This window comes from Pezoporus wallicus, unplaced genomic scaffold, assembly GCF_028554395.1.
Source record: "Pezoporus wallicus isolate ANWC-B61680 ecotype Strahan unplaced genomic scaffold, APGP_CSIRO_Pwel_v1 contig_2025, whole genome shotgun sequence".
Taxonomy (NCBI): domain Eukaryota; kingdom Metazoa; phylum Chordata; class Aves; order Psittaciformes; family Psittacidae; genus Pezoporus; species Pezoporus wallicus.
The window spans coordinates 3209743-3231557 of NW_026640253.1; the positions used below are offsets into that span (position 1 = coordinate 3209743).

The 21815-nt window shown below is 42.3% G+C and overlaps 2 protein-coding genes across 5 annotated transcripts in view; both read right to left on the reverse strand.

The window, feature by feature from the left end:
• Positions 1 to 21815, reverse strand: part of RPL27A (ribosomal protein L27a) — a 231101-nt gene that overhangs the window by 15099 nt on the left and 194187 nt on the right. The gene's annotated exons all lie outside the window — the stretch shown is intronic.
• The window catches only part of DENND2B (DENN domain containing 2B), a 180504-nt gene that overhangs the window by 9190 nt on the left and 149499 nt on the right, over positions 1 to 21815 (reverse strand). For all 4 annotated transcript variants that reach the window (XM_057418275.1, XM_057418274.1, XM_057418272.1 and 1 more), the window contains 2 exons: positions 18435 to 18575; positions 15441 to 15589 (listed from right to left, as the gene is read on the reverse strand). In XM_057418275.1, coding sequence (XP_057274258.1) covers positions 15441 to 15589; positions 18435 to 18575 — 290 coding nt within the window. The remainder of the gene's footprint in view (positions 1 to 15440; positions 15590 to 18434; positions 18576 to 21815) is intronic.

Genomic DNA, 21815 nt, shown 5'->3' on the forward strand with positions numbered 1-21815 from the left:
TTCTCTGTTGAACAGTGGATGGACACTGCCCTGGCTAGAGGGAGCACTGCTGATGAAATGCTAGCCCTGGATGTGTGTGTGTCAGAGGACCATAGCTTGTTGCATACTGGAAGTCACCAGCTCTCACGAAATGTTAAGCATATTCAGCTATTCGTACTATTCACATTGGAAACATTCCACAGATACAACTTGATAACTCTCCTTTCCCTATAACAATAGCCAAAAGTTGTGTTCCTTCTCACTTTCCCCCTCTACCACCTACAATTTCTCACTGATGCAGGGGAGCATCACACACTGAGCATCTCCTAAATGCAGGAATAAGCCTCTAGCATAGACAGTCACTTGTTGTCAGGGCTCCCTGATCCTATCTTGTTACTCTCATGCACCTTCACAGTCATTTTACATTTGCATTGAGGGAGGGGAAGGTGAGAATACCATCCTCTCCTAAGGCACAGACACGCTTACTCAGCCTGGAGAGAGAGGGAGGACCACCCCATAGGTGTAGGGCCAAGCCACACAGCAGCTCCATCACCCCAGGGCCAGTGCCAGCTCTGTGCTATGCCAATATTCTGGACCATGCACAGGACTGAGACCAGTTGTCAGAATCTGGTCCCTCTGCTTCCTCAAATGGAGAAATGCAGCCAAAAATGTAGATTCACAATGAAGTGTTTCCACTGCCTGTGTTTACTTTTCCACAACCTTTTCATGTTTCTCATTTCTCCTTGCTGATTTAATTATGTTACTCTGTCCACATTTGCTGAACTCTTTCATCCGCTGTGTTAACACATACATGCTCCAGCCCACAACTGCTCTGTGACCAAGTTATATCCCTGACCCACATCCTCTCCTCTGCTCAGGAGAGCTTCCTCTCACTTGAGGTTAGAGTCTGGAGGCTCAATCTTTCCCAGGTGCAACACATCGACTCAGGTGGATATTACACACCCATGTGCCTTGTCACAGGCCACTGGTGTGCTCTTGAGATAGCTCCTACCATTGTGCTATTGCCGAAATGTGTAGCAAAACCAGACACTTCTCTCCTATACCCTTCACTGCCTTCCCAGATCCTGGATTAATTCTACTTTCTGACAGACAGAGAAAAGTCTGTGACAACTCTGCGAGACAGAATGGTCTGGGAGGTTTGCAGAGGACTCTAAAACCTCTGGGAAAAGGCTACAGGACCATGGGTTCCGCCCATCTTCCCTCCAACACACACAGACTGCAGAGGTGAAGGACAAAGCATAAAGCCTGAAAAGCATCAAGTAGAGAGAAAATGGAAGTAAAACTGGTAGCACATGGCTACATTTTGGGTGGAAGATGGAGTGCACACAGCATTGTGAGAAATGTGCTGTGCCAGATACATACCTAAGTGCTGGGGAAAAACAAAGGTTTCTCTGGGTGCATAAGAACAAATAGTAGCAGCACAGTTATTGAAGTGGGTAAGACTTAAATAACAGCATCAGGGACAAAATACAAATGAAAACATATCAGTGTCCTAAGTGATAATCTCCATACTCCAGTCTCACTCTAATCATCTCCTGCAGCATTCCTGCAGGTCAGCTTTTCAAGCAAGCCCTTGTCATAAGAGCTGACAACAGAGAGCTGTTACCATCGCTGCACCACAGTGTGAGAGCTCAGCTCCAGCACCCCTCTGGACCCTCAAGTGTTCTTCTGAGGCTGCATGCCCTGAGGGCTCCCTAGATCAATAGCTTGTGCTTTACTCCCGGGGCTGCTGTGCTGTGAGGACACGTGTGTCATTAACCCCGATACATCCAGCCACTCACAAAGTAGGGCAGGCAGGAATAAAATGAGAATTCAAGAAAGTCTTTGATACAATGGTGCAGGACATCTCCAGTTTTCTAGCCAGGATAAACGTGTCAGACATGACTGCATTTCTTCCTACGCAAAATCATTGCTGATGGTTTCTCTGTTATCACACTAGGATGTTTAAAAGGGAAAAAAATCTTCAGTTCCTCTCTTTTGACTCAAACCAAAGATATTACATGGCTTTTAGCCTACCCCATGAGCATTTCAATATAAAATCACGTGAGTCATTGTTGCTACAGGAAAAGGGCATGGCAATGGAGCCATCTGACTGCGCCAGGTTCGGGAATGTGCAAGTGCTCGGGAACAACAGGCACATTCAGAGACACAGCATCATATGCAGAGAGGGCTGGGGAGGGGGCCGTAGCAGAAGAAAACTGCAGGGAGCACCTGGGATAACCTTCTCACCAGCAGCAACATGAATCAATAAATACCTTTGTGCTTGTAAACTAATACTGGAGCGAAGCTGAAACGGAGAATTTTTGAGAAGTGAAGCTGTCACGGGTAACATCGCTGCTGATTAGGGATTAAAGGATACCTCTGTGAGCTCATGTGTAAGGCCTGCCATTACTGACAGGTCTGGGAGACCTGCCTATTTGTAGGATTGCTTGCGTTTGTAAGGCACTGGTTTTGCATGATCAGAATTTCGCTTGTTTTCATTGAGGTTTTTAAGCTGGTGTGATAACTCTTTTTGTTTTCCAATTTTAGGCAAAATTATATAGAATGATAAAGTAATTCAGGTGGGAAGAAACCTCAGGAGGTCAGCTGATCCAGGCCCCCCCTGGTTTGGCACCAGAGCAGTTTGTTTCCAAAGCCAGATAAAAAAAAAATGTTATTTTGCTAAATAAAACATCTTTGCTGCCCTTTTTTTGTGAAAGGGTGGAATGTTTTCATGGCAAGGACTTGAATGCTGGCAGGGGGAAGTGCCCTGTGTGCCGAGGACTTCTACCAGTGATGTCTAAGCTCACACCGATTTGGTGATGTTAAAAACCATCTTAAAATAGTATTTTTTTGTGCTTACTAAAAAGAGACTTATTGAGCTGCTAATTACTTCAAATGAAATTGTTCACACAAGCAGCGCCTCCCTTTCGACTGTAGCCCTGGTGGCACAGAGAAAAGGGAGGCTCATGTGGGAGAGGAAGATCATCTTCATCCTACAGGGAACCGAGGGAAGGGAAGAGAAGGAAACAAAGGAAAGGAAAGGAGGAGGCTGAATTAAATGCAAAGGGGTAAAACCGAGACCTGTGAGGCAGAACTGGGAGGGGAGGAAGACAAAATGAACGTGGTGGGCAGGTGAAAATGAAACATGAACTGAAGGCAAACAGGCTGGGATGCAAAATTAAGGGACTGGACAGTGACTGGCTGGGCAGAATGACACAAGCATTGGGAATTTAATATGAATATGAATATGAATAAAATTCTGTCACACACATGCAGCCAAATTATTAACTTGAGAAGCTTGTTCCTCCTTGTTGCTATGGATAGATGGAAGGGCTGTGAGGCCATGTGATGCCAATTACCCATCCTCTTCTGATGCCAGAGACACTGAGAAGGGCTTCAGCTGCAGGAGGGAAGGTTGGACACTGGCATAGCTGAAGGTATGTGACAGAGGCTCAAAGCCCACTCATAGTATAGATGCAAATCAAATATAACCAGTGCTCATACTCTTCAGCCACTTCTGCTCTGCTTCCTCCTTACCCCAGTATGTAAACCCGCTGACAAGCATGGAGAAACAAAAGCACAGCTTCTATCAGAAATAATTTTCAAAGTGAAAAGACAAGTTTCCTCCACAATGGTTATATTTATATATCAAAACAAACACCAGAATCATGCTCAGCTTATTGCTGTTTGGCCCAATTAATTCTAATACGCTGGTAGAAAAATTATTTCTAATGATAATAGAGCAGCAGGAATTATAGTCAATTCATGCCTGGCTTCACCAGTTAAAACAAAGCATGAGGGGACAGGCAAATTACTGGGTTAGGCTTTGATTCAGCAAAGTATTTTAGCGTAAGTTTCAGCCTTAATTTGCTTTCACTGTGGTGAAATACTTTGCTGAAATGAAGCCTCAGAGACCTTTTCCTTTTCCACTTCTACTTTAATCAGATCAGCCCACAAGTACAACACAAGACATGATATCCCCTTTTGAGCCTGAGTACCCTGACTGCTGTGGAAGAGTGCTGTTGGAATGGCTGTAAAGTCAGCCCCTCTCTCCAGCGAGGCATGTTTGAGCTTCTGAAATCTGAATAATTTTTCACCATTCTAGAAGCCCTTCAGGGGTAAAGCAAATTACAGAGACTCCTTCTAGCCTTTATAAGGTGGTTTGGAATTAGAGACTGTAGTTTTTGAAGCTATTAAATAATTGTAATTTAAATTTAATGCATTATTAATATAATTTATTAACTTTTAATATGTAATTTAAATTTTAATTAAAAAATATATTCCAGCCTCCTGGCTCAAGAGTCTCCTGTGGTCAATCCAACATCTGTGTAGGGGTGCACAGGGAGGAGGACTCCTGTCCTCTGGTGCTGCCAAGGCACCTCTCCTCTCCTGACCCGAGTAGCTGCAGGAAGTTAAAGATGGAGTGGTTGCATACATGACTTGAAAGAGGCTTCTGAATTCCCTGTTAATAAATCTGACCTTTGTCTGGATATTTAAAATCAAAGTAGTGGGTGCATATTACACAGAAAATGGAGTGAGCTTAGGCTGTAAAAGCCAGAGGAGGGTAATAATTTGTATTGTGATCTGTTTTTTAAATCAAACACTTAAGTAAGCGGTAAATTAAGAGTCATGACAAGAGGTCCTTAGGAGTTGGCCAGAAGTATGCAGGTAATACTGTATCTGCGATCCATACCTGACATCCTGCTTTTCGGGAAATATGAACAGATCTCTAATGTACGTATTTTAGGTCACTTTTTCTCTTGATGTCCGGGGAAACCTGCCAATAGAAAGCCCTGCCTCTAGTGTCTAAATAAAACTGGAAATTCTCTAGTGTAAATATGGTCATGATGGAGGGAAAACGTATAATTCCTGTGAGGATCATGGTGAGCCAAGTCCATCCACGCCAACTCAAATGCAGCAGCCAGTTCCGAACAATTCATAACTTAATTATTTCATTAATTAAATGAATTAATTAAAGTTAATTAAAACAAATGCTGCTACACTCAATCTCTGTGACTGGGTAAAGAGGTCTCTAAAGCACAAATGAGAGGTCTTCCCTGGCTGTTGTGGCCTATAACATGTATTAGCTAGGCTTAGCAGTGAGTTAATGACTCAGTCCAGAAGCAGGTGAAAATCCATGACTCTGCACAGGAGCTTGACAAAGGAGAAATATTATTCCAGAGGTGAACATTTCCCAGGGTGACTGATTTAGCAAACCAGGAGCTCTGCTATTGCACTTTGACTATCACCTTCCAGGGTCCAGTCACTGTTTCCTCGCCTCCCCAAGCGAGGTTGCCCGATGTGGTAAGTAGCAGTCTGGTGCAAAAGTGAGAGTCCACCTGTGCTCCTGCCAAGGGTTAAAGGCAGAATCAGGCCACAGCGGCTCCCCTAATTCAAATGATGACACATTTGCTGCAAGTGACCTTTGTGATATCCCATGGAGCACAAACAGGTCTCAGCGATAACACTGGCAGGGAGAGGGGGGCACAAGCTGAGGAGGAAATGCATATTTTCTGCATCACATCCGACCCATTATCATTTGCCGTCCTTTGTAGAATTTTTTAAACTATGCTTACAACTTGAAGAGTGCAGCTACTTAACCCTCACACCCTTCAAATGGTGGTTTTTCCCTCCTGACGAGCCAAACCTAAACCTTGTTTTGTAAGAAATGAGTTACACTTTTAAGTTTTATCTGGTGCTGTCTACAGTATAGTCTGAGAAAAGCCAAGCTTATAACATTCTTATAAAAGAATCACAATATGGACTCCCCTGTCTGGCACAAGCAGCGCCACAAGCTGTTCAGTGAGGCACCAGTGATGCAGTTAATTTTGGGACACACTCCAGTGTGTCCAACTCTACCCAGACTACTGAAGGTGAATTACAAAAAGCCCAGGCACCAAACCCTCCATGCTACTGATAACTCCAGGTAGAAGATTTTTAATGAAAAACATGGTTTCTGGAATTGTTTTCTGACTTTAATTCATAGAGCCATGGGTTTCCACACTGACGTGCCAATGAGTACAGTTTGTGGAGCAGACTTGCCCAGTGGTTTGTGCCATTGTCTGTATCCCTTTTCTGGTCCCACTTTATCATATTTCATTGAAAATTGAGTGGGAAACATCTTCATCCATAACCCCTTTTCTGACCACGTCCCCTTTAGCTTAAGCTTGCAAGATCTTGTCCTACCTTGTGCTATCTTATCTTACCAGTATAATTGCATCAGCAGCCTCACCATAATTACCTGAACATATCCCCACGATGCATTACAAATACACCAGGCAATGTGGAGCACAAGGGGCGAGGGTCTATCACGATGCTTGCCTCTCCTTTCATTGCTCCCGCATGAAAGGTTGCTCAGAAGCATGTGGACAGAAAAGCTTTTCTGTAACCATAAATGTCCCATCACACCAGAACAGAGAACATCCCAGAATGTCGGGTCATATATTGATACACTGGGCACTGTGCTAAGACGTGCTAAGAACAAAGAGCTTAAATTTTAGTATTTTCCAAGATGACAACAGACCAAAATTATACCAGGATGCTCCAGGCAGCCCATGTTGTTATGCAGGATGGCTGTTGCAGCAATCTGCACACAACTGCAATTTACAGTCAATGGCTTAAGGAATGAACAGGTACATTATAATGCCCTTGTGCAACCAGAGGTGACATTTGGAACAGCCAGCACCTGCAGCTATCATGCTGGGATATTGTCTCCCATTATCCCAGAGATGGGGTGAAACATGATGTGGTCTCAGAGATCTCTATTTTAAAGTTGCTGGATTTAATATAGAGACAGCCAAAGTAATTCAGATTTTCAATGTTCTATATTTACATAACACATATGGGGATATTACCAAACAAGTAGTAAGTGCAGGTTCATTTTGACTATACAGGAGGCTTTCTTTTTGTTTTTCATTGAAATATGGGAAGACAGATATGCAAAATTTCTAAAAGTTATCATAACTTGTCAGAAATTAGTAAATTATTTCATTAAGAGCTGCATTTTCAGAATCCAACTCCCACCTTCCTGGAACACCGTAGGGACAGGACAGACAGTCTGAGGTCCCACACATAACCTGTGAAGCACAACCCTGGCTCATGGCACAGATCAAGATTGTATTGCATGGAGCTGAGGGCTACAGACAAGCAAATGCACTGTCAGGAGAGCTCCCTTTCAGAGAATAGCTTTGAAGTACTTAATTTAAAAGTAAGCAGAGAAAAGCTGATTAAAGGGAAATGTGGTTTCAACAAAGACGTTATATTTTGCTGCCTTAATACTCATGCATAAGAGAGGCACATGAAAGCCCCTGGAGAAAGAGACATGCAAAATGCCCTTGAGAATGAGAATTTGGCTTTTCAAGCAACCAGCATTCAATCATACTTTTCATAAAGCTCAAGAGAGAGGGATTTTTTGGCAAAAAGTCATTGCTTTAACACATCATCCACCTGCCCAAACTTTGTCAGGTAGTTACAAGAAAAATCCCCAACATTTCAAAGTGGAAAGTTATTAGTCTTAGTGCCCACAGAGTAATCCAGTCCCTTCCTTCAGGACAGCTTCTTAGCATAAATCCATTACACCTGGTTCTGGCCCAGGTGCTCTGGAGAAGTGTTAACTACTTGTTCTTTCCATACTGGGACCTTTGCTTCCACCAGTCCTTGTTAATGTTCACAGGCAATCTTCGCACTATTAACAATGTGACAGCTGTAAAATAGGAGGAAGAATTTTTCTCTGTAGTAAGAAAAGAGAACAATCCCAACCCCCCAGTCCTTCTCATTCAAAAGCTAAAAAGAAGGAATCTGTCTAAATTCCCCCACTGGGAACTAAGGGCTAAGTTCGGAAAATGTTGCAACATACTGCTGTATCTTTATTGTGCCAATAAGCAATCCAGAAGAGAACTGCCAAACAACATGGTCATCTTCTTATCACATTCCCTTTCATGGGGAAGTGGAAGGGAGAGAAAATTTTGCTGCACAGATCAGAAGTGGAAAAGTGATTATTTTTCCCACTGTAGAGCATTAGCCAAAGCCTGAAGAGACATGAATAAATACCACTGGAAAGGAGGGCAGGAGGAAAGGAGGAAAAGGAAAATCATACAAGCTCTACCCTTCTTGGGATATGGCATATTGAAAATAATATTGAAGTTCACTGCATACTAAAAATGTTATTATTAGATTGCTTTTCTTTGGGACTGTGGAACCTTAAACAAACCAGAGACTTAGAAGGTTAATTTTGTTTCTCAGGCTGTCTCTTCTGCCTGACACACACTTTCCTGTCTGCATACAGCTCCTCTGCCAGCATCAGTCATCACATCATCTGAATGCCAGAGAAATGTAATCCAGGTGGTACAAAACCTAAGTGTCTCTTGAGAAGGGGGACTAAAGTGCAAAATTTCTCTGAGAAACATCTTGAAAGACAGTTCTGCTAGTTACCTTAAACCACCAACTCCACATCAGATGGAGCACTTCCAATTCCAGCATTTAGACTGTAAGACAAAGCATCTTGCAGGACCATATTGCATACAAACATCCTACGGAAAGAAGATAACTAGCTATATTTGGTAGGATAGAAAGAAGCAGAATAGCAAGAAATTGCAGTTACATGAGGTCAAATAATCACACGTTACAGTGTTAAAGGTTTTTTAAGTAGAAGTGTTTCTACTCGGTGATGTTTCATAATGCAAGCAGACTGAGAAAAAAGTCTCATGAAAGAAAAGCGATTTCAGGGAAGGTAATAGACACTCAGACAGACTTTAGAGGATGCCTTTTATGTAAAAGATGAAGGCAGCTGCAAGGTATTGTCCCTTAGGTAAAGCAGGGATGGTCTGCGAGTTCTAAATCACTCCTAAGGGGGGGCTGATCTGGCTCTCTGGAGGAGATAGAAACTCTCAGGTTACTTACATAGAAATGGATGGATTTGATTTATTTAGAATAAATTTTGTCTACTAGCCATGATTAGATACTGGATACTTATATGAGGGTTCATTCTCTCCACTGGAGAAACCAGTGGAAGAAATTCTCTAGCTTATGTTCAGCATGGCAGACCAGACAAGCGCAATTATCCTGACTGAATTAAGAAAGCTCTTCAAGATCTTTGATAAAAAAAGTTATCGGAAGAGGTGTCATCCATCCATACTTCTGGGTTTAGACATCAGATCAGGGAGCTATTACACATTCCACAGGTACAGTAGCTTGCATCTCTAAACATCTTCTTCAATGCACACCTGATAACTAAAGTTTTCCCTGAGAGAACGAACTGGACTTCTAGCACAATGTAGGGCTGTACCTGATGTGACCAAGAGAAGACATAGTTGTGTCTTCCATAGACCGTGCTTAGAGCATACAGACCCGTTAGAGACTGGCAGCAGTAAACTCTCCCTGACAAGCTGATTTCTGCCATGTGTTGATTGTCAAATTTCTCTCTTTTTTTTTTTTTTTTTTGGTGGGAAGGAAAGGAGGTGTTTATCACTGCCCAAAGCTCACAGTTTACTGATCACACTTTCTCTCTTTTCCTAACACACATTTTTACTTTTTAAACCTGGCAGATTTTACAAGTGTCACCCTATGTCAGGCTACTGGAAAGGAGCATTCCCAGTCTGCAGGTGAGACTGGCCAGGCCTATCATTGCCGTGATTAGTTTGGAAGAGTTATATCCTATTTTTGTTAAAAAAAAAAAACCAGTAAGGAAATAGGGAATGAGATTTCACATTAGTAACCTGCCCAAAAGTTTAGCTGCTCTCACTTTTCCACTCGGGCTTGCTACAGGACCGATGAATTACTGTTAGTACTAAGATTGCCATTTATTTCCTATTTAAATTTTCATATTTTAACTTGAGCTACAAGATTTTGTCTGCTAGATTAAAAGATGCCTAATACTGATTATTAGGCACTGAGAGACAGGAACCAGGCTGCCTCTCAACTGCTGACTACCTTTGCTGCTTTCTAGCATGGCCTCACAACTTCCAAAGCAACAGATTCAAGTATGAGGACAAACATCAGTGCTCCCTGAACATCCCAGCTAACACAGACAGTCCTAAGCGGTCTCTGTCCGTGAGATTAGGGAAATGCCATTGTTTGTTCTGAAAGCCTTTGCCCTGGAATACAAGTACACTCTGCTTTCTTTTTGCTCCACAAAGTTTGCATCCCACATGCCTGTGGGATAACTTCCCCCAATATTTACATATTTATACTTCTGTCCTGTATTAGTCAGTGTTTCTGTCTGGAGCCCATAACCTTTGGTCAGGTCTGGGATCTGCCTGGATGGATGTTCTACAGTTGTGCTAGAAGACATATTCCTCCTGGCAGTCTAAAATACTTTGGGGAGGGGCAGGGAGGTTTTTGTCCTTAACAGGATGAAGTCTTCCCACCTCATAGGTGCCTAGCTTCTGCTCTTCTGCTTGCAACAGCACCTCTCTTGACATCCTGGGGCGAGCGCTGCAGAGGAGGGTTTCGGGGCTCTGCAGCACACCAGGTGACAGTCTGTTGGTCCATGTTGGGCCAGAGGATGTGTGCTGGTGGAGGGGCAGAGAAACATGCAGGGGAAAAAAACTCTCTGTGGGAAGACAAAGTCGTATGTGGCCATCCCTAAGGAATGAAGACACTGATGTGCAGGAGCTGTAGCTGCCCTGAAGTTCACTCTCATACAACATTGCCTCAGCTTCATTCCCTCAGATCTCCCTTGCACACAGGTGAAAAGTGTGTTGGGTTTATTCACAAACTTACAATATCTTGTAAGACACAGTAAACCCATCTAGCTCACAGCTAAGGATGGTGCACGATAAACATTTGTCAGTGGCAGCACCACCCTGAAGTGTGCCCATTCCAATGCTGCTGCCCAAACCCAGCCCCCTGCTCTGACCCTCTCCCAGCACAGGAGCTCCTGGTGTGACCTGGCCAAGGGGCCCATCTGGTTTGGAGAAACTACAGAATTCCTACCACAGCTGGGTTGGCACAGACTCCTGGGTGAGGGAAAGCATGGCAAACGGCAGGAACAAACAAGGGGAACAGGAGGGGGCACTTCCTGAGCTGGCACTGCCACTTGGAGAAATGCCTGGCACACCTTCACCTTGGGCTATGTTTCAAAGTTCACCTGTATGGTTTATGAGCATAAAACCCATTGCTATCAACAGAGAATTTTCCCTTGAAGCCCATGCTCCTGCTTCACTAAGAAGTAGCTGAAGTATCTCATATAAAACCAAAAGTCACAACAATGAAAAGTTATTTTGTCTTTTACAAAGACAAGGACTCCAAAGAAGCTTTTCACAGCTGCTAAAGCTTCACAAAGGTCGCTGAAATGAATATTCTAGGATTTAGATCCACAGCAAAAGATGAGCCTCATTCAAACATTCCCACTGATTCTGGATGCTGATGGACTGGACCTATATATGAAATGTAAGCAAATTATGCTCAGAGTCCTTCACAATATAGTAGATTATAGCAGAAGTGTTTTTTATTTATAAAAAATGGGGTTATAACAAAGGGTCATTGACATGCCCAAGGTCTTCCTTCCCCCTCTCCAAACAGGGGAAAAGGCGAAAAGGCTATTCTCACATACATGGATGTATCACCTCCTCAGCAAGCCTGTCCCCAACATAACTAAAACAAGCAGAGAAATATTTTTCTTCCAGTGTTTGCTTTCTATTTACTTTCTGTTGCTACCTCTGTGCCTGCAGCAACACCAATGTTCCCTGAGCCCCAGAAACCACTGAATTTGCATCTACTGCCAGCCTTTCAAGCCCCCGAGGACTGCACTACACCAGCTCTCCCTTTGCAAATGGCAGTCCTGGGGTCATTTCAGAGTTGGGGTGAACAGACAGAATGGTGGGAACACAAACAGGGGCTCCCACCTGGGAAGGGGATTGGAACTGCGAGGGGACGTGCCAACTCAGCTGCGCTTTCAGCAGATGTTTAAGGAATTGGAGCTTTAAATTACCTTTCTCTGAGTTATTCCAAGTTTCTCTATCATTATTTTTATTTCACTGTTTTCTTCTTGACTGTTCATGGAGAGCAAAATACTAAAAGGTCACTGGCAGATTCAAATTCATTTTTAAAGGTGAGCAAATAGCTGCAGGGATTTATTCCCCCAATTTCAAGCAGAAAAAAAATATAAGCAACATATGGGGAAAAAACTCAACCCAACTGCACATATCCAACCAAGGCACCCTCACAGTCCTGTCGTTCAAAACTTTACTATTGTTTGCTTATTTCTTTCTGTGATCACTTTCTTTTTCTTCTGCACAAAGATCAAGGAGTATAAATTTTCACATTCTGGGCACTATGAGAACTGTAAGTAACAATTTATTGAATGAGTCTCACTTCACTAGGCATGACTTTCCCAAACCTGTATAATGTGTGAAATCATTTATTGCTTGGAGACCTGTTAAACAGGCAGCCACAAAACCCCACTGCATCTCATTGTTTGAAGCCTAAACCTCAACGTCATTTATTTCTAAGCTATTTTTTTGGGTACATGCAGAAATCAAACCCTTGTAAAATCTTTTTAATTTCCTGCTTTCATTCTTTGGGCCCACAGACTGGACCTGTAAGATATTTCACTACATTTTTTTTTTTTTCCACATTACTGGTAAACTCCTTCAGTTTCAGCCATGATGCCCATAAATAAAATTCAGGTCAGACAAGGCAAAGGTTCCAAGACAGACAGTTATTAGCTCAAAGCCAGAGTGTTTCATTATAATCTTCATCCCTATTTAAACCATGAAAACCTGAGTTAGGTATTGAATTTAAATCCACTGTCACTTTCTGCAGGCCTTTGTCAAAGGACTCATTATCAGTTTCTATTTTACAGTACCTCCAAGATCCCCATGCTGAGAGGGGATGCACTGTATCAAGTAGAGCTGTGTGCACACACACACAGGGCAAGAAGTACTCTCTGTTCTGGAGCATTTAAGATCCAACACAGACCAGACAGAAGGTAAGAAAGAGGTGCTACGTTTCCAGCATGAGTCACACAGCAGGTCAGAGAGGTTCAGAAGGACAGCTCAGGGTTCACAAGTCTTAATCCAGGGCCTTATCTACCACAGCAGATTTTGTCATACTCTTTTTAAACTAAATAAACTATATGTACATAATAAAGAGTACATGTGGGTATAATAAAGTATATGAACGTAAACCTTTTTATAAGAAAGGTCGTGTCCCTTCTTACAGGAGCAACAACGAAACCTCATAAGCTTCTTTGATCTCTCTGAATCCTCTCCCTTCTCAAAGTACTTTATAATGGTCCCTAACTTGATGCCTTGTCCTCACAATAGAAACAAGAGTTCACTGAAGAAGAGGCTTTGCAAGAGAGAGTAATGTTCAGCTATGTGTTTACAAAAGGGGATCTTTACCATTTCTGGTTCCTGTTGGTCCTGGTTCCCTATTTGTGTGCCAAAAGGGAGAGCAGCAGTACTTTGCTTGTAAGCAGGACTTTGTTATCATCTGCTCTGAGGCATGCAGCTATAAGGCTTGCATGGGCAAGCCTGAGCTGTTAGCTTGCAGTCAGGCTTGTAGTGTGTACAAAACCCTGGTTGCCTGATGAAGGCCTGAGTTAACATGAGCCCTCAACATCAGCAACATGACTATTTTCCAAGCCAGGCTGCCTTAAGCCTCTCACAGTAGGTTTATATGTTGCTTCTTTTCTCTGAACAGTGCCTGGAAGTGCTACATGACATCTGCTGGGCCAGCTATCCCAGAGAAACGCTCTGGGAATGGCCGCATTCTGCCCCAGCCCTCAGCTGAGGATGTCTCCTGCAGGAAGCCATCCCCGCGGTGCTGTGCCTGCAGTTCACAGATCTGGGCTCAGGGTATTTTGCCAAACAAGGACAGCATCACAAAAGAGTAACAGGGAACTCCAAAACAGAGCACCAGTTGGCCGCAGCACAGCACAGTCCTCATTTTTCTGTGTACCATTTTTGTGATTTTCCACTCAAATCACTGTGCCATTTGAAGGAACGCAGACCTGTGTCATTCTGAGTTACAGTCAGACTTGTGGGTGCCACTAATTCTTCTAAATGAACAGTAAAATAGAAACAGACAGAACAATGTAATGAAGCATGCAATAGAAAAAGAGTCAGAAGGAACATGCCAACAGTTTTCAAAAGCCACCTGCCCCAGTACTCATGGTGTGACTCACATATCCAGTAAAGTATTGCAGAAACCCTGGACCAGCTACACAATTCTCACCAGGAGTTTATGTGAAATTAAGTCATCCCAAATGGTCATTCAAACTACGAGTTACTGACAAGGGAAGAGATGAAATAAAATGTTCCTGTTGTTCTAGACAACAAAAAAGACTGCTAAGGAAGTAACTTTATAACCTGAGAAAGGTCTGCAGCTTTAAGACATTTTCCCCTAAAGGTTGTAAAGCTTTTACTATGCAAAGTATTTTTGCTATTATATACACTGGCGGCCACGAAGCGCAGCTATTATTTCTGGCGGTCATTTAGGGCTGATAAAGTGTTTAACAGAGTTTGTTTGGGTAGAGCCATATGAGTTTTTAACCACCCACACAGTCTTTTGTGTCTTTTTAAAAGATGCTTGATGTTCCTGAGTCTAATAAATTAGGGTCTTTATTTTTATTTGCCCTCTTTTATTATATATCATGCCACAACAAATAACATCTTCTTTACAGCGTCCACACTTTTTTATGTGTATTACACAAGCATCTAAACCAGGGATGATCCTTTGCTGCAGAGCAGGAGTGCAGACTACACAGAACTTCCATTTCCTTGGTAAAGGCCATGTAAATTTGTGACCTGTCGCTTGTACTACACCTTGAGGTGAGTTCATGTCTCAGGGGACCCAGGGAGGGGAGATTGCAATCAAAGGGCAGGGAAGTAAGTGGTACACTGAAAGGGTGTAGCAAGTTGACCAAGATGGAGCTTCAGAAAACAAATGTTTTCAGGTAATTTGAATATGAAGGAAAATATCCAAACTAGTCGGGATGGACCATAATAGTATTATTAACACTCTCTCTGGATAGGTTTCGTAGTGCAGGATTTGGAGCCTATCCCCATTATAAACTCTGTACTGCATTTAGCAAACCAGGTGAACTTTCAGCACCCCACTTCCCTGCCTGGCTGGACTGTATGGCCACAAGATGAACCACCTCAGTGACAATCTCTGCTGCTGTTTATGAGTACTCTGTTCCAAAACCTGAAACAGAATATTGCTAGGACTATATTGCCTCAAAACACTGCAAACCTTTGCTGATATGAAGCAGAGTATTGTTATTGCCATTTTACGAAAGGGAAAGTAAGACAGAACAAGTGGCTTGTAGCTGGTGACTGCTAGTGAATATATGCCCCACCTGATGCAAATAACATCCATTGACATAAAAATCATTTAAATCCTCTAGCGAGGGGATCCTCACATCTGACAACCATCTGGATATCACATAAAGCTTTTTGAATCCAGCGACAGTACTGTCCTGAATGTGTGGTTCAGGTCCCTTTGCCACTTACCTGAGCTTATCTGCTACAAAAATGACACGCCGCTCCAACAGGAGAGAAGCAAAGATCCTGATGATCTGACGAACGCTGAGGCACTTGAAAAGGCATTCAAAGTCCACGTGCTCTAGGCGCGAGTCCATGGGCCGCCGCAGCTCAATGACCTGAACACATCCAACAAACATCAGTCAGCATCACTGACCAGGGCTGACAGCACCAGGGCACTCAGCACCCCAGCCCGGGCCCTCCAGCACTGCTTTGTGCTTTTCTGCTGGGGAGATGTAGAGAACAACCCCCATCCTCTTTCGCAAACTGCAGCTGAAGGCACAGCACTCCAGAGAAATGGCGTATTACACAATTCACAGTGAAGTCAGTCTTCTTCCCAGAATACAGTTGAGCACGTTAAAACTACTGCCATTTCCAAGAAAAGCCCCCATCAGAGATGTAAAGCTTGGCTGAGTCAACAGTATGAAGCAAGTAACAAACTGAGAACACTGGAACCGGAAGCTTACATGGTCAAAATTGCCATAAAGACAAGGTAGATTTGGTTATAAACTTAGCTAGCAATTCAAATTTACATCCAGATAGCAGCCAGGGACTGAATTTAAAGAATTAAACCGAATTACTTCATTTACACTCTTCCATGATGCATAATTCACTATGTAATGGTTAAAACTTTTTTTTTTGTCATAAAGATATGTACATATATATACTTAACTGGGGAGACAGGACAAGGCCTAGATGGTGACTTGTGACATCCCTTTAAAGTCTAATTTTCATACTTCAGCCATGACCTCAGGCCCTCTCCTTCCTTTTCTCAAATGCCTTTTGCTTGATTCGTTTATTATATCTTCCTTTTACTCTGCAACTGACATGCTCAGATGTGGAACTTGAAGGCGGAGGACAGAAAAAAGAAGAAGGAAAAAAAAAACATGAAGAAGAGAGTAACAGAGGGAGAAAAATATGAAGTGCAAGACAGCAAATGATGAACTACTGAGGAATCTGAGGAAACAGAAGGGAAAAGGTAAAAGTTGGCCAACTTGAAGCTGTGTTGAAATCTCTGAAGACATATTAACAGGAACATATATACATCTCCTTCTGTCCGTATGTCCCAAAAGCACCGTCACTTTAATGCTTTAGACTGCTTTAAAGTTTTCAGGCACATGACATCACATTCCATGAGCATACTGTACTGAGTTTAAACCAAAGTAATTCTCACAAAATTCCTTGCAAACACACTGTTTTAAAGATACGGTCAAGACCACAGCGTACTGGAAATGAAACCAGTTCATACCAGTATAGTTGCACTATTCTTTGGGATCAGTAACAAAGGACTGTAAAAAGAAAGTCACTGTTAGAACAGTATTTGTGTACAGATTTGACTTTTCTAAGCTTGAAATACAGGAATATTATGGTGCCAGAGTATTAGATACCCATTACTCGGCTGTTGTCCCAAACAGCAGTAAGAATCAAACTGCAGAGTGATGGTGTTCCATGATTACCTTCTCAAGGAATGCTGCCTGCCTACCTATTTCTCATATTCAGTAAAGATGCCCACTTCCATTCCTTAGCATTTGCATTGCAAACTTGAATCACATTTATGTGCCAAATCATGAGGAGCTGGTTTTACTGCAAAAATTCCAGCGCTAAAATCTCGCTGCGGGGTAGGATGCAATGCAAGTTACAGCAGCTTTTACAAATGCCATGGATGTTTTCTGTTGCCTGGTAAAGTCTTCTGCTTCAGTCTGTTCATCGCAAAGAAATATACTGTCTACTTCCCAATTAATCATCGTCTTTGTTTAGGTCAGAGGAGCCACAATGGAAGGACAAGATTCTGTTCCTAATTAAGCCAGTGCATTCCATTTAAATAACAAGTTTGTACTAGCATAACAGAAAGCAAAGCTCAGCCAGAAGAGAGTTGGTTGTTTGTTTGGAATTATCTCAATGTTTTTCTCTGGGAGAGTTCAGAGGCTTGAGCAGAAGACAGAGAAGTTGCAGAGCTATGGTTCCCAGATATATTCACATCCAGACAGCATTATCAGATCTTATCACTGTTATGCCAATCAGCCTTTCAATTTTCCTTTGCTTCTCCAGAAGAAAATGCTTGCAACTTAAACAAGCCTTGCAAGTCACTAATACAAGGAGCCCTTTACATTTCATACCAACTGACATTAAAGGCCCACTCCATGGAAGTCAGTGGCATTACAATTGGAGAAAATGTGATTCAATGTTAAAACCATAATAGTGCTGTAAAAATAACCCTAAGGAGTGTCAAATAAGCCTAGAGGGGAATTTTTCCTGCTTGCACTAACTGGGCCAAATTGTGTTCCTATCTGCAGCAATTAATTTTCTCTATATGCTTGCCCATGTGAGCTGAGCTATTATATACTTACATAAGGACATGCAGAGAGCAGAATTTGACATGGCAAACAGCTAGGAAGCCTCAAGTTACAAAAAACCTTTTTAAGCAAGGCATCAACATTGCAACTTTCTGGAAAGGCATATGTTGTATAATGCTAGGCTTCTAGCTACCTGAGTCAGTAACAGAAGGAAATTAAATCTATTATATGTGCGCACACACACACAAAAACTTATATATGATATGCTTTTCCAAATATAGACTATTTTGAGGGCCACTTAAAGGCTATTTACTGCCAAAAAGAGCCATTTAAACACTGCTGCTCACTCCTCCTACTAAGGCCAGGACTAGAAATAATGAGGTTTGCAATAACAACCAGCTGCTGGACTGTTCAAGTACAGTCAGCATGGGAAACGATTTTATCACTGTGATAAAGCCCAGCAACGCTGTAGTTTGTTACTCACACCAGGCCAGGCATACTAAGACATTTGTGTTTTGGTTTCTTCTTAAACACAACTTATTAATAAATGCAACAGCGGTGCAGCTCCTGAACTGCTCATTTGGAGGTTGTGCCACCTCACATGCCTTGAAGCATCTGTATGTCTCCTCCTGTTTTGATTTTGCTGTTTATATTTACAGTTGTTTTTTACCTCATTTCCAGCTCCAGGCAGAAAGGTTTTGACTTTGATTGTCTTTCCAGGTGCAGGAAAAGGAGATTCCATCAGACTCCTCATAAATGGATAAACCAGGGCAGCAGATATTCCCCTTCTCCTTTCAACCTCATCCAGGATCTGATCCATTAGTGAGACATAAGAGAGAAAGAGACAGAATAAGTCAGCACCACATACACTTCTGAAGCATCTTTTGACCCACATGTGCCTGAACACATGGCAGATTTAATTCTCCTCTGCCATGCATTTCTTCACTACCATAAAAGCCACAGGATTTGATTGCACTCTAAAAATGGTTTTCTAGTTACAAAAGGAAGCCTGTTTGTGAATGCAGTTAAGACAGAGACGAGGAAGGAATAACAAATCTGGAAAGGAGAAAGAAGACTCAGCAAGGCAAAAGGGATCTATATTGTTGGGATTTTGCCTGAACAACAGGAGGAAAAGGTCACGAAAAATCCCATGATCACAGGACAGGTCAGTATCATGTCTCAGTGGTATATCTTGAAATTTGTATTAAGGAGATACACTTTATTCTGTCTTAGGCACCTCTTCTATTTCAACCTAAAGGGTAGGAAAAGGCCAGACCAGCAAGAAAAGCAATCCTGCCACACTATGATTCCAGCAGAAGTCCACCAGGAAAGAGCTTCTGGAAGAATCCTGGCCATGTCAGCAGCAGTTATGTCTCAGTCTGTGCTGAGCTGGAGCCAGCCACAAGCAGCATCATGAAGCATGCCCAGCTGTTTACACTGAGTGCCTGCATTAAGGTCATTTTACTGGTTGACATGATGTAGAGCAGGCAATGTAGTTTTGAAATAAGCAGATGGAGCTTCTTACAGATAGAGAGGACTATTATTTTCTTCTCTCCGGTCACATGGGCCAACATAAATTAGATCACAGCTAAGTTTTCCCACATCAGACAGACCATATAGATGATAAAACTAAAGAAGACGAGAAAACAAGCTTCAAAGCAGTTAGCGTTTTGACCTGAAATGGTGATCTTTTAACCACCACTCAAGAGCAAAAGGCCATACAAGAATTAGTGGGTCTGAGGTATTTTCCGTTGTTTCTCTTGGAAATGCTTTCCACTGAAACAGAACATTAAAAGATACTTAAGCACAAGCTGGTGACCTACAACGGTAGCTAGTGACACCGAATGCCAACAGAAGCATTCACTGGTGCATAGTTTCCCCTTCCTCCCTGCAACACAGTAAAGACCTAACTAAAGCAAAGCTGACCCTATATACATAACTTGCATTCCAGTCCCTGGAAGTGGCAGATAGCCATAAATGAAGATATCAGTTTCATTCTTGATGTAATTTGCAGCTCAGTGACTATCCTCACCAAAACCAAACCAGCTGCCCAAACAGGAAGTAGTAATGAACCAAGGCTATGCCCTGGGTCCCTTAGTGCTCCTATACACTGCCAGCATGCGGTTATAATATGCCTAACACATAATCTCCTTTTCTGCAGTCACTATTTGATGTTTCATGTTGCTGGAGTTGGGGGCCTTGTGTATGTCATATCCCTGTCCCAGCAACCTTCACAACACAAACAAAAAGGAGTATTTAAACTGTATAAAAGTTGAACAGAGATCTCAGGAGATAAAATGGTCAAAAACATCTGTTGAAACCATGACCAAATGAACTGGCTGGAAGTAAAGATATCTGTGGTTCTCAAGCCTGTCTTAGCAGTAGGTATAATAACAGTGACCATAAAAGGCTTTGAGGAAGATGAAAATAATGCAGGCCATCAGAAACATGATGCTAAAGGTTTTAAAACAGAGGACTCCTTTTGCTTTTCTGATAATTTCCAAGGTTTAATTCTCGTTGTCTTTCATCACATGTATTTTTTTGTAAAGACAATTGTTTCTTGTTTTGACTAATTTGACACAGTGCACCATAGTGATTGTTTTCCTCTCTTTCACTGGATTTATCTATTAGGACAGCCCAGATTCCTCTTACTAGGCTGGAAGACTGTCTCAGTTTTCAAGAACTTCTGTCAGCATCCAGACCACATCAATCTCCAAAACCAACAGGGATACTAATGCTCAAACTCTGCCTCTTCCATTTAACAACTGTTTCATCCCTCCAACCCGTTTCCAAATGCAGTGCTTGGAGCGTGTGCTAAAGAGCCTTGCTAAATCCAGCCCAGGGCTGGAGTCAGCTCTGCATGCTGCCGAACACCCTTCTCCCACCCTGGTGTCAGTACCATCAAGGCAGGAGACGACAGTACCACTGTTGACAGACTCCAGTGCAGATGGGGTCCTTTTGTGGCCCATGAGACAATGAGCTGAAAAAGAGTGCAGGTTTGTCACAGCCCCATTTGATAAGAAACCAAGTGGGAGCCTTCCTTCCTGCACTGAGCTAGAATTTGAGGGCTGTGTGACCAGGGCCTGCTTAACACAATGCCTGGGAATAGTCTCTGCTGAAGCCAGTGAAATCACACTCACCTGCCAACCTTAGGTTCACTTTGGTTGCGAAAAACAAAAAGAAGACACTTTTTTCAAGATAGAATGGACTGGGAAAGCAGATGATTTGCAGTTTTGGTGCAGTGACCTTCCTTGTCTGGCTTCATACCTTAGCTGAAGTGATACTTGGTTGTAAGGAGGACAGTTTGGTTTTTTTCCCATTTTTTCCCCTCTCTCAAGTTTTCTTTTGAAAATTAGTGCACTATCAAAATTAGATAAAAGCATAAAAGCAAACTAAGAGCCTCAGGACATGTCTCCATACCACAGGTTTGGTGAGCTGTGTTATCCTCCCAGAACAATACATTCCATTTCACAGATATCTGTGTTTGGATACATATTTTGCCCAAGAGACACTGTTATGAACCCTTGATTTCAGAGCTTTATGAAAGACATCAGAAGCAGAATTGCTACTATTGCAACTATTGCAAGCCATTGTTTTTCTTCACACAAGATCTGTGTTAAACAAAGTTTTGTCTAGAAAAGCTTGAAACCTGCTTTGAAGATAACATTCTGTATGATTATTAGTTCATATGAATAATACACTATGATTTTGTTAACTTCAATGATTTACATGTTCTTTTCAGCTTTATTCCTATACAAATGAACACAACAAAAAAATCTATGTAAGTTCTGTGAGATTTCCCATATCTGAAGTGAAAATCTCTGGCAAATTAAAATGACATCTCTATGAACACTGTCAAAATTGGGAAAGGGGAAGGCAGCCATTTGATTTTACACATATAGTTTTCCACAGATGACCAGCAAATCCTGTATGATACTCTGAGATACCCACTGAGTTTTACAGGACATACTCTCAGAGGATTAGGAGGTTCTGGCAACCAGAGAGATATCTCAAATGGTAATCAATCAAAAATGTTTTTAATAGTTAATTT